The sequence below is a fragment of the Chenopodium quinoa genome, unplaced genomic scaffold (genome assembly GCF_001683475.1).
Source record: "Chenopodium quinoa cultivar QQ74 unplaced genomic scaffold, ASM168347v1, whole genome shotgun sequence".
Taxonomy (NCBI): Eukaryota; Viridiplantae; Streptophyta; class Magnoliopsida; order Caryophyllales; family Amaranthaceae; genus Chenopodium; species Chenopodium quinoa.
Window position 1 is genome coordinate 391,802 of NW_018744502.1, and position 13,606 is coordinate 405,407.

At 37.7% G+C, this 13,606-nt stretch overlaps 1 protein-coding gene across 1 annotated transcript; it reads left to right on the forward strand.

The window, feature by feature from the left end:
- The first annotated feature begins 9,889 nt into the window (after positions 1-9,889).
- LOC110698137 lies at positions 9,890-10,750 on the forward strand. Its single transcript, XM_021875546.1, has one exon. The coding sequence runs from the start codon at positions 9,890-9,892 to the stop codon at positions 10,748-10,750; it is 861 nt and encodes a 286-aa protein (XP_021731238.1).
- The last annotated feature ends 2,856 nt before the right edge of the window (positions 10,751-13,606 follow it).

The window sequence follows — 13,606 nt, forward strand, 5'->3', positions numbered from 1 at the left end:
ATGACTTTGGTATTTATAGGGAAATGCACCCTTGATTTCCAATCTCCCATCAATGTGGGAGAGTTGGTTAAATCAACAATTTATTTAATTCTAAATTAAATAAATAATCAACTTAATCACATTGCGACAAGTGGCACAATCACATGCTTGAGTGATGGCCAAGGCTAGGAGGGGGGGGGACCATTTGCCTTGCTCCCCAAGGCCTTGATTTGGTCCCCACATCCATGCACAAAACCGGGTCAAGGAAGGCTAGCTGGCTGCCAGCTAGCATTGCCTTGCTGCCCAGCACTCCAGCCAGCCGGTGCGTGCTGGTGCAAGGCTGTGCTGGTGCTGTGTGCTGGCGCTGGTGCGTGCTAGTGCCATGCGCTGGTGTGCGCTGGCGCTGGTGCTGTGCCTCGCATCTCTCGCCGCATCTCTCGCACCATTGCTTGCATGGCCAACATGCGTGCTGCTAGCGAGCCACGCATGCTGGCCCCTTGCCTTGCCAGTCACACGCATCAGCCTCGCATCACTCGCATGATGATGCTGCTATGCCTTCCTCGCACACGCACACGCACACAAGGCCTACCATGGTGCTGTGCTTGTGCGAGGGGCCTACGATGGTGCCTAGCACCCAGGTACACATGCTACGATGCAGTGCCATGCGAAGGCACGCATTTGCGCAGGCATGCTTGCTGTGTTGATGCGATAGGATAAGGAAAAAGCACACACACACACGCACTGGCCTAGCCATGCGATTGTGATGTGCTTGTGCTGCGATGATGCGATGGGCTGCCTAGTGCTTGCGATGGTCAGCGATGGTGCCTAGGCATCATGCTAGGGCTGCGATGGTGCGCCTAGCACACCTAGTGTGCTTAGGCTTGCGCCTAGCCATGCTAGGTGCATGCTAGCTCGAACTAGCCTAGCATCCACATAGTTAGACCATTGTGGTGCTACGGCTACACTCGTACTTGTCGCTTGTGATTTTGCAACGCTCGGCCTCGACGCCCTAGGCTCGATATCCGACGTCTGTATTCGTAAAACTCTGTCGACTCATTAAATCCTTTCGGATTAATTCGTCGTTTCGGATCGGTAATTCGATTGGGTTCGACCCGAAGGATTCAGTTAAGATTAAGTTGTAATATCAATTGTACCTCGATATTATTGATCGGAAGCGGCCTCCACCTAGGCATTCCGATCACTTTATCTTACTGAAGAATTAACTCTGTAATAATTTTGAACCCTCTATAGGAAGAATACACTTGTTGGAAGGACAACATTCCTTTTACGAAACTCTACACTGCTATCGGAGCCGCGCTCCTTTTAATTATTGCAATTATTATGTATTAATTAAGGTTTCTTAAAGTGGATTTAATTTCTGGTTTTGCTTTTCTAATTGGATTAGAAGCTCGTTTTAATTAATTTTAAAACTCGTATTCTTATTGTTTTTGGCTGTCGAGCCCAGATTTTGGCTCAAAAATAGTGTTTTTTGGGTGGAATCGACATTATGAATCTGTTTCAACTCTCTTTGAAGGCTGTCCAGAAGCCAAATATCGAACCAAAAACCCAGTTTTTTGAAGGTTTTTTCGTTTTCAACGAAATTTTTTAATCTTTTGTGCCTTCATTAATGCAAGCATGTCAAGGGTAGATTAAATGCATTATTGCACCCCTAATCTACTGCAATTTAGATATCTTTTGAGCATGATTATGGAGTTATAATATGTGCTCAAGTTGATATGTTCCTTTTCACATAAACTTATTTTTCACAATTATGCAAATAAATTGCATCAATTTGTGAATACTTGTTGTGAATGTGTAATTTTAAGTTCCTAGTATGTTAAAGATCTAATCTTTAAATGTTTAATTGATTGGAACTTTAACCCTAAATTCCATGTCGAACTAATTTTGGATTTTTCATATTTGGTTGATTAAAATCCTTGAAGTTCAAATGCTAGTGAGTAAATGTTGATTAATCTTCATATTGGACGATATAATCTTGTTATTTTACACAAGTATAAGTTGAAAATTTTATCATTGGATGATTAATTGGTTAAATTAATTATGGACATAGCTTTTTCAATTTTAAGCATCAAGAAAGACCTAAAAATGTTCCAAAGTAATTTTGGAAAATTAAGCTTGTGCAACGTTAAAATTAAATTTAATTAAGTTGGACTTGTTTTATTTTCATTTTTGCCCTAAATTAATTCTAAAATAAATTTAGATTAATTTTACGTCGCACGTAAATCGGGATTAAAACCCCAAGAAAAATGCACGCAAATCGAGGCGAAAACCCCAAGCGTCACCAAGGCCAGCCGGGCTGCCCAGCAGCCCGCATGTAGGCTGCCTATGGTGCTCACAAGAGGGACCAAGCCATGATGCTGCTGTGCGATGCGTGCGAGGGTTGCTGTTGCGTGATGCTTGTGCTCGGTGCGTGGGCCTTAGGCTGTTGGCGTGCTTGTGCTGCTACTGGGCAGCGAGGCAGCAAGCCCTAGCCAGCCAGCCCACTGATGCCTGCGCAAGCAGGCAACTAGCATGCGTAGCATGTCTAGCGTGCTGCTGGTGCTAGCTAGCAAAGCAGGCTGCGCTAGGCGTGCTTGCTAGCAGCCAGCACCAGACACAACACTAGGCTGCCTAGCAGCCATGGTGCACAGCTCACTAGGATCCAAGTGAGCGGTTTTGGCTTAATTTCGAGCTATGTGTTTTTGCGAATATGTTGTCGTTTTAAAAAAAAATTATGTAATTATTTTAACGAGGTTAGACCTCGATTTTTCCGGCTTTTGTAAAAAAAATTTGATTTTGACAAATTTGGGTTAATCGGCTTAATTAATTGGATTAATTAAGTTGGATGCGGAATTTAGTGGGAGCTTAGCTAATTACGTGAACAAATTGCACTTTAGTAATACGTAATGTATTAAACAACTTTGACTAGTTTTAATTAGGCGCGTTAATCGGATTAACCACCTAAGTTAGTTATTAGTTTTGTTTATTCACTTGTATTATCTCGTAAAATGCATGGGCCATTCACAAATAGTGAATGGGTGAATGAAAGATTGTTTCAAAACAGGTTTTAAGAAAATGGCAACTAGTAGGACCCGACTAGGATAGAAAATACGGACTGCGTTCCCTTATGTATTTATGTAAATCTAAATACGGTCTGCGTACCGTTAAGTATTTTTGTACTTTAGATTAATCTTAGTCGTAGTAGCTATTTATTTTATTTTGGCAAAGATGTCTCAAGAAGGCGTTTTGATGAAGACGGGCCAAGATGAAAGCCCTTGAAGAATCGAAGTTTTCAAGGGGTCATGCTAGTTGCCAAATGCATCTATTTTTATGCTTTATATATATTGTTGTTATATATATATTTGAATGTTAGGTTCATGTCTAGGATTTCAAATGTTGCGGTGATTAGTTAAGTTCACTAAAATCAACCGACATAGAAACCCTAGGTCCCTTAAAATATTGAGCTAAAATTTGTCGTTCCAAGAACAACACTTACCGAACTAATGCGCATATATGATGGGCTACGCCAAAGCGAGGCATCACTACTTCCCTAGGAACGTAAGGTATACTAGGTATACAAGTTGTCTTGGTTAAGCTCGACGATATCAGTAAGGAGTCCTTAGATGTCGTGGCAAAAGAGATAAAATGTCAAGGATGCATTAGATGCGACGTTTTATCAAACCGAAAGTAGCTTAGAGCATCAGCAATTGGATTGCTTACCTTAAAATATCTAGTGTTAAGACAAGCCAAAGCATGCTTAATCACTTTTTGATTTTTGGGATCTCGGAATCATTTTATTCTCACCTAAAAGGGACAACTAATGCGTGGATAAAATGCTCAATAAGATTGAAAATTTGCATGAACGCTTTTAATTTCAAACTTATTGGTTTATGAATGGTTTTTCATTTCAAATTCTTTTAATTGTAGAACAATGTCTGCAAGTAAGTCAAACAACAACCCTATGTGCCCGGGTCTCCCCAATAAGTTGGCTATCAATCTTAACTTGACAAACCTTGAAGAATGGGAAGAGGAACTCAGGAAAACTCTCCGGAGTTGTTCCAAGGAGTATGTTCTGGATACTTCCCTCCCAACCCTCTGTACCAAGAAAGACTTGAGTGACGAAACTTATTGTGCATGGTCCAATGATTGCAAATTAGTGTCACAACTCATGGCTAATTCCATCCCGAAAGAATGGAAAGAAAAATTTCCATTCTCTTTTCCGGACTTATTCCATGGAGGACTAAGGGATGTTGTCGGTGTGAGATTTTCTAAGAGTTTCAACGAAAACAATGATGGACTCTTGTTTGAGGTGACTAGGTCACTTACAGACATGAATGTGAAGCCATCAGATCAAGGTTGTCTTGCTAAAGAGAGGTACCATCTTTGGTCTAAAGTCTGCAACACCAAGTTGAGACCTGGTATGCCCCTCCGACCCCATGTGGCAAGAATGACTAGGCTCTTCAAGCACATGGAACTCCTCGGAATTCCTTTAGAAGATGGAATGGCTGTTCATATTATGCTCACTTCACTCCACTCAGGATATGATGCACTAAGGGCATATATTTCTAAAAGAAAGGAGACACATTCTTTGAAGAGTGTGGTGGAGCTACTTCACCGAGCCAATTTATTTGGGGCAACCAAAAGACCATCAAGGAGGAGGGATTTCAAGAAGGTCAAGGCAAAGATGCAATGCTTCTATTGTGGTGGGCAAGGCCACTACAAGAGAGAATGCAAGCTCTTCCGGGAAGAGGAAGAGAGGAATAGAGCATCTGCCTCAGGTATCTTCCTTAAACACTTGTGAATTAAACTTATCATAGGTATTAGATACCAAGTATGACTTACTTTATGTTGTCTTTTCAGTAACCAAGTGAGAAGCTTATCAAGTGTTGGTGCAAGGACAAGTAGACGACGAAGATGGTTTTTCGGTCGTGCTTGCATGCACTATTTTGTTTATGACATGTAATTAAACTAATCCTAGTTTTCATCATGCTTTTGAACATACTATGATCTATGGTGTTGGACACCTAGTTAATTTTGAATGTAAGACTTTGACAACAGTTGTTTCAAAATTGTCATGCAAATATATGTTCAATGGAAATTGCATGTTTTACATATGATTAGACAAAAGTTGATACCACTACTGAAACTAAGACCACTAAGAGTTCAACTTCATTAACAAACGTTAGTAGATATGGCTATGTCTACCTAACTCCTCAATGGAACGGAGTGTCCGAATGGAGGAATCGAACCTTGTTAGACATGGTTCGATCTATGATAGGTCTTAGTGAACTTCCTATCTCTTTCTGGCGACATGCGCTACAAACTGCGGCTCTAACACTGAACCGAGCTCCATCAAAAGCTGTTAAAAAGACTCCATATGAATTATGGACTAAGAAACCTCCTAGGTTGTCTTTTCTCAAGATTTGGGGATGCGAAGCATATGTCAAACGATTAATTTCGGACAAACTTCACCCCAAATCAGACAAGTGTTTCTTTGTGGGGTATCCAAAAGAAACCAAAGGGTATTACTTATACAATAAATCCGAGAACAAAGTGTTTGTTTCTCGTGATGGTGTCTTTTTGGAGAAGGAACACCTTTCAAAAATGACAAATGGGAGGAAAATCAAACTCGACAAAGTTCGAGAGGACGAGCAACAATGTCAAACTAATAAAACTGACAATCTAAGTGCTTTGGAAGCAGCTGATAAGATTGGTCAGAATCAATCAGACAATGTAAATGCTCAACCCATTACCCTTCGTAGGTCGCAATGGCAAAGATCTCAACCATACAGATACCTTGGTATTGTCTTAACCGATGATCAAGATATCCTAGTTATGGATGGTGATGAGCCAGCGACGTACAAACAAGCTATGACGAGCCCCGACTCTGCTAAATGAAAAGAGGCCATGAAATCCGAGATGGACTCCATGTTTGAAAATCAAGTCTAGGACTTGGTGAATTTTCCCGAGGGTTACACACCCATTGGTTGCAAATGGATCTTCAAATTGAAGACAAACAAGGATGGAAATGTATCAATATACAAAGCTAGACTGGTGGAAAAAGGTTATAGATGAATCCACGAGATTGACTATGATGAAACCTTTTCACCAGTTGCAATGCTAAAGTCTGTCCGGATTATCCTAGCGTTTATTGTATATTACAATTATGAAATATGGCAGATGGATGTCAAAACCGCCTTTCTGAATGGGATTTTGGAAGAAACTGTGTATATGACACAGCCAGAAGGTTTTGTTGATCCAACCAACGCTGGAAAGGTATGCAAGCTTAAGAAGTCCATTTATGGACTGAAGCAGGCAAGCAAAAGTTGGAATTTGCAATTTGATGAAGCCATCAGCAAGTTTGGTTTTATCAAGATTCCAGATGAGTCTTGTGTCTACAAGAAGGTCAGTGAGAGTGACATCGCATTCCCAGTCTTATATGTCGATGACATACTGCTCATTGAAAACAGCACAAAATTACTAGAGTCCGTAAAGGACTAGTTGGGAAAGTGCTTTTCAATGAACGACTTAGGAGAGGCACAGTACATATTGGGCATCAAGATCTATAGGGATAGATCTAAGAGGATGATTGGATTGAGCCAGAGTACTTACATTGATAAAGTACTGGCACGATTCAACATGGAGAATGCCAAAAGAGGGCATCTACCCATGTCCCATGGCGTAACTCTCAGCAAGAAACAATGTCCACAGACACCTGTTGAGCGAGAGAGAATGGATCAAATTACATATGCTTCGCTAATTGGATCGATCATGTATGCCATGATATGTACCAGGCCAGATGTATCGTATGCCTTAAGCGCTATGAGCCGATACCAATCAAACCCAGGAGAGGCGCATTGGACTGCGGCTAAGAATATCCTGAAGTACCTGAAAAGGAACAAGGACAAATTCCTGGTTTATGGTGGCCACAAAGACCTTGTTGTTGAAGGTTACACCAACGCTAGCTTCCAGACTGACAGATACGACTTCAAGTCACAGTCAGGGTACATATTTTGCCTCAATAGAGGAGCATTTAGCTGGAAGAGTGCCAAGCAGAGCAAAACTGCAGACTCTACAACTGAAGCCGAATACTTGGCTGCTTCAGAAGCTGCTAAGGAGGCTGTTTGGATTCGCAAGTTCATCAGTGAAAACTTGGTGTTGTACCCTCTATCAAGGGTCCAATAGATCTCTACTGGGACAACAATGGAGCTATCGCTCAGGCTAGAGAGCCAAGAGAGCACCAGAAGGTCAAACATGTCCAAAGGCGATTTCACATGATAAGGGAATGTAAATCCGAAGGTGAAATCAGAATTTGTAAGATCGAAACGGATGATAATGTAGCCGATCCTTTTACTAAACCTCTGCCTCAAGTGAAACACAACAAGCACGTTGAGGCAATGGGAATCAACCACATTGGTTGGGGAATGAAATCCAAGGGTTCATTTCCCTATAAATACCAAGAATTTGCATTTGGGAAAGAACACACTTGAGTGGAATAGTAAAGGAAACTCCATTGTTGAGTATACCTTGAAATTCGTAAAACTCCAAGTATATATTTTGTCCGGGCCTCGACTAACCTTCGTGGCTTAGGACGATCGGGTCGGGTTCGAGGGTACGAACCGTCAGAGGCCTTGCATTTGCGAGGTTGAAGTAAGAGCTCTATTAGCGAGCGAAGCACGCGTCTAGGGTATAATTCTTTATCCCTTATTCTTTTAATTATGTATTAATTATGTCTTGGATACTTTAATTGCTTTAGTTATCGGGGCAGGTCTTGAAGGGTTTCTTTCTGCGTAGTGAGGGTCACTACGAAACCCTACAAAAAGGCTATACCCTAACAGCGCACTTGTCCGAAAGGACAATTGAGAGATTGAAAGGAATGGTTCCCTTCAAACAAGTGTATTAATCCGATAAAGAGTTCAGAATTATTAGAAAGCTAATTATTCAGTGAGTTCAAGTGATCGGAATGCCTAACTGGAGGCCGCTTCCGATCAGTAATATTAATGCATAATTAATATTACAACTTAATCTGGACTGAACCCTTCGGGTCACACCCAATCGAGTAACCGAATCGAAACGACAAATTAATCCGAAAGATTAGATGAGTCATTAGAGTATTACGAACAAAGACGTCGGATATCGAGCTTAGAGCGTCGAAACCAAGCGTCGTAAGTCGAGTTGAATTTAGAATTCGACGAGATGAGAAATCAAGCAAACGACAAGTTTAAGCTAAGCTATAGCTTTGCATTGGCCTAGCCATGCGAAGGCTAGGCTAACATAGGGCACCAACCGCAATACATGGCTATGCCGCAAGCCAAGCATGCATGTGGGTGCTAGGTTTACTGGCCAAGCATGCTTGCGGGGCCGATGCGCCTGGCCGCACGCAAGCTAGCACTAGCACGCACCAAGGCATCGCTTGGCTAGTAGGGGCCTAGCAGCAGCACCGTGCGCGCTAGCGTGCTGGGGCCTCCCACTCAGCAGCAAGCATAGCAGCAGCTAGCGCCTAGCATAAGAAACGCAGCAACAGTAGGAGCCCGCATAACGTGCGTGGCCTGCTGGCTGTGCGTAGGCATATGCAGGCTGGCTGGTAGGCCCGGCCATGGTGCTAGGCGCCAACGAGGCTGCCTTGGCAGCCAAGGCAGGCTGCTAGTGGTTGAGCGTGTGAGAGCTTGTGTGTGTGTGGGTTTGCTTGGGGAGCAAGGGGAGGGTGGTCTTCCCCTTGTGGTCCTCACCTAACCCCTTACTCACCACTTGACACCTGTCTTTTGTTGATTCATTTGTATTTCAATTTGAATTTTGATTTAATGAAATTGAATAAAATGCATTTTACCAACTCTCCCACATTAATTGGGGATTGGAATTCAAGGGCCCCCTTCCCTATAATTACCAATCATTTGGCATTGGGAAGGGGCACTTAAGTTGTGAACTTTAAGGGATCTCCAAAAAGAGATAATCTTAGTTCTAATACTCTAAGTTCTTTCGGTCTAGCCCCGACTAAGCTTCGGGGTAGGGGTCGTTCGGGTCGAGTTGGGTCTCGAGGGTGAGAGCCGTTTGAGGCTTCCGCATTTGCGGAGCTTTACGCTTTCAAGTTCGAGCTCTAAAAGGAGCGAAGCACGCATGAAGGGTATGATCGTCTTTCTCTCTCACTCTTTGTTAATTAATTATGTGATTGTTTATTAATATGCATGTTTAGTTACTTTAATTTATGTGCAGATTGATTTTGGGAGGGTTTCATTCCACTTAGTGTTAGACACTACGAAATCCAAAACATATCTGGTCAAATTCACATTCAGGTTGAGTTCAAGTTGGTGACACATGAGTTTTGGGTACCGAATTTCATGAGTCAAATTAGGTTGAATACAGTAGAAAATGGATGGTTTTTTCAGGTCAGGATAGTTTTTAACACATCGTCCTCTACACTACAAAGTTAAGTGAGTGTTGTGGAACCTTCGTCAATTTAATTACTCGTCCATAATTATGTCTACTCTTTCCCAGACCCTTCCTAGAGCAATGGTCTCAGCACTAATAGAGAGTTTATTACAACTTTCACTAAAAAAATTACCTTCAATTAGTTTAATACACCGCTTTATTTAAATAAACATTTACACATTATTGAATAACTCTTAATATCTGTCAAAATCAAGTTGTTTTCTTTTTAAATAGTAACAATAATCAGATTTGTAAAATCCTTTTCTAAGCAAAGTAAGGGACAAGGGAACCAGATCTGTTTAACAAGCTCAGCATTTTCCCACAACAATCCAAGATTATTATCTGTCATGTTGGTACCATCTCCTATATATATAAGAAAATTCGAGTTTTATCTCATATTCACATTCATATTCTTCAATTCAAATTCGAGCAATAAGCAAAAATACCAAACAGAAGAAAGAGAAACAGAGAGTGAAGTATAATCATGGTTAGTTTTTCAATGGAATTGAATAAATCCCACCAAATTACATCATTGAGTATACCATCAAAGATAAATCCTATCAACCAAAAAATCGAAAACGAGCTGAATAGGCTTAGTAACAGAGAAGAAGCATCATTATCTGCCTCGGAAAGCATCAGTATTGGTGTGTCCGGGCTGGTGGAGTTGTATGGCTGTATTAACCAAGCCTTGAGCCTTCCAATGACTCAACAAGCTCTCTTACTTCGCCAACATGATAAACATGTTGGCGAGTTGTTAAAGGGGTGCTCGAGTCTACTAAATGTCTGCAGCTCGATCAAGAAGATCGTACTGCAGCAAGGAGTAGTCACTAAAAAGCTTGAAAACTCTCTTACACAAAGAGAAAGCTTAAAAATTGGAAGCGATGTTGCTACATATACTTGTTTGAGGAAAGAAGTCATAAGAAAAGCCAGAGATATTCTTCCGTCATTGAATCTACTTAATTCTGAGGTCCTAGGAGAAGAGGACTGTCAACTTTCAACAGTGATAAAGTCGCTTAGATGTGTTAGCATCATAAATTTATCCGTCTTTCAATCGCTCTTGGTTTTCTTGTCAATTCCGGTGTCTAAGCCAAAAAGGTCACTTGTTTCTAAGATAATGAACAAACGAAGAGGCAAGTGTGACAGTGGGAACGAAATAAACGATGTAGACATGGTGTTGCACGAGTTGGTTTCAGAAAAATCTGTAAACGACGAGAAATTGTGTTTTTCAGTGAAGAAATTGAAGGCGTTGGCGGATGTCATGGAAGGCATTGAATGTGGCTTGGAAAATATTTGCAAGCAGTTGTCTGAAACAAAAGTCAGTCTGATAAACATAGCCTCTTTCTAGCTTAGAAGATACTGTTTTGTTCTTTTATACCTTAACATACACTTTGTATATACTTCTGTATGTTCTATATATTATACGTTAATACGATTAATGAAACAATTTTGAATGTGCTATCTTTTACTACTACTAGACTACTAATCCATTATATTAAAATATAGTAATCTAAAAGAATCTAGAATTATATACTATGAAAATATATATCTTCTAAAAATATCTAGTATGAATTGTACTAAGTAAAAAAATAAAATAAAACTAAATTTAAGCCCATGCATAGCACGGATTTCTATTAATAGTTAAATTTAACATTAATATTCAATTGTAATAACAAAATATTAATGCATAATATTACTATTGTTTTTAATCTTATACAATTAAGATCGTTCACACATATATAAACACGGTATATTTTGTAAATTGTTTGTTTAAATAACAATATAAACCAATTCTTGAAGAAAAATAGAAAGAAAATAAAATATGTGAAACTATATGTATTTGTTAAACCAACTTTGTTTTTCAAATTATGAACACGGTGAAATATAATCTTCTAGGTTCCCATCATCCTTCCCCTCGCAAAATTAACATCCTTGCAAAATTAACAATTATATATGACTTAACTGACTTTTTAATTAAGATCATCGTTCATCGTGTGGGACATTAGATGAGTTTATATAGGATTTAAAAAATACTGAATTTAAAGTGATGATAAAGTTTATTATTAGATATGATAAATTTTGTTAACGTAGAACTTAATGTTTTAGACGAATAAATGATAAACATTTTTTTCTCGCTAAAAAAAGAGAAAGGATGTATTTTTAATTTCAATGATTTCATATGTACATATGTACATATATGTATATATGTCTGTACATATATGTACATATGTACATATATGTATATATATATATATATATATATATATATATATATATATATATGTACATATGTACATGTATATATATATATATTTGTTTTTTGAGAGAAAACTGATTTTTTTTTTTTTTGAAAAACTGATTTTTTTTTAATTGAACGTGATTTTATTTTTTTATTAGTATTTTTTTTATAAAATATTTTATCATAATCACCTGTCATATTTTCATTATTTTTTTATCAAATCCAATTTTTTTAAAATATCAAATGAACGTGAATTTTATTTTTTAAGTTTAATAGTTATTTTTTTACGTACACGAAATAAAATAAATGTTTTCTTTTCTCTTAGATAAAATTTCTGATTTAAAACGATAGTATTTTATTTTTATAATAAATTTAAACCTTTAATTTTAATCTTACGTGGCGCTTTAAAATAAGAATCTTACGTGGCATAATTTTACACGTAACGCTCTAAAAAACTAATCCACATGGCGCTCTAATAATTTTTAAAAAATCAAAATGCTGGGTGGCTCTCTAAAATCTTGGGAAAAAACTCCCCTTTATATATATACTAGTTTTGTGCCCCGAGCGATACCCAGTTTGTTTATTAAATTTTAGGATAAACTTTTTGGTTTGAATGTTAAATACGGTCATATAATCACTTTTGATAATGCAGGATATATATTTAGACATGCGATATCATACTTAAATTAATTTTACCAAACTAAAAGTATTTTTCACGATTAAAACTTATTTTTACTAATTCTCTATTATTGGAAATATATTATAAATGGATCTTATTTTAACAAACTTTTTAAAATGAATTTTATGATGGAAATAGAACCGGGTTATTAGATTTTTATTAAAAGTTATGATTAATTTTCTATATATGAAATATTTTCAAAAATCTATCCAAAATTCGATTATTTAGCATCATATGTATATGTCACAATAATACCTATATGTCCCCTACGTGGCACGACACTTGGTGAAAAAGTGGAATGTCAAGTGTCGCTGTCTCGTAACCTTGCTGCAAGTTCGGCTTTATTTGTTAGTAATGTGATATGATATTAGATTAGTATGTAGAAAATTAGAGAAGTAAATAGAATTATCTAGAGCTAGAAAGAATTATCTAAGAACCGACATTCTATATATATGAAGTCAATCTTTTATTTACATTGCAATCCTTCTCCTTCCAAGTAAGAATCATCATTCACAAATTACTCCTTTAAAACTCACAGCCCACCGGCCAGCACTTCCCCATAATTTATAACACATTATCCTTTTGTTTTTGCGGTATCAATTTAGAGAAAAATTCTATATGTCTATACTTTAATAATAAAATAGATATCTAGAACAACAATGAATAAAATAAAAAAAATTATTACGTAAATAATTTAACAATGACTAAAATAGAACTCCATATGTCGTTTGCAAAAAGATAAATTATTTTTCATATATAACAGTGTTATTCTTCATATTCTTCTTGTTTTTTTATTGAGCTCAGTCTAATTAATTTTTGTGATCTTTTAGACTTATTTACATCCTTGGATTCACAATTATCCCCATGATGGAATTATGATTTCTCTAGTAAATCCAATTAGGGAAATCTAGATATTTCTTTATAAATTCAAAATAAAAAATGGAGCACTTCATTAGTGATGCACATTAACATTTTCACATATTACATTTCTTATAATTACCACCCTCTTTCTACAAATCGACTATTATTTTTTATGTGTGAGTTATAATGAGATTAATTATAATATTCTACTAATCTTCACTATTTGTCTTGCTTTTATTAATTTTTTTTTTTAAGCTATAGTTGGATTTGTACATTTTGGCAGACACAATTTTATCTTTAAATAAAGGCCAGTAAAAATTTTGAAAAAATTAATTTATAAAAGTAGACCTTATGACAAATCTAACAACATATTATAGATCATATTTATATATTATACATTGGTAACAAAATTAAGTCAATTATGA

Bases quoted from the DNA above. Each gene is read 5' to 3' on its own strand.
- LOC110698137 (XM_021875546.1), top strand. From the start codon at position 9,890: ATGGTTAGTTTTTCAATGGAATTGAATAAATCCCACCAAATTACATCA.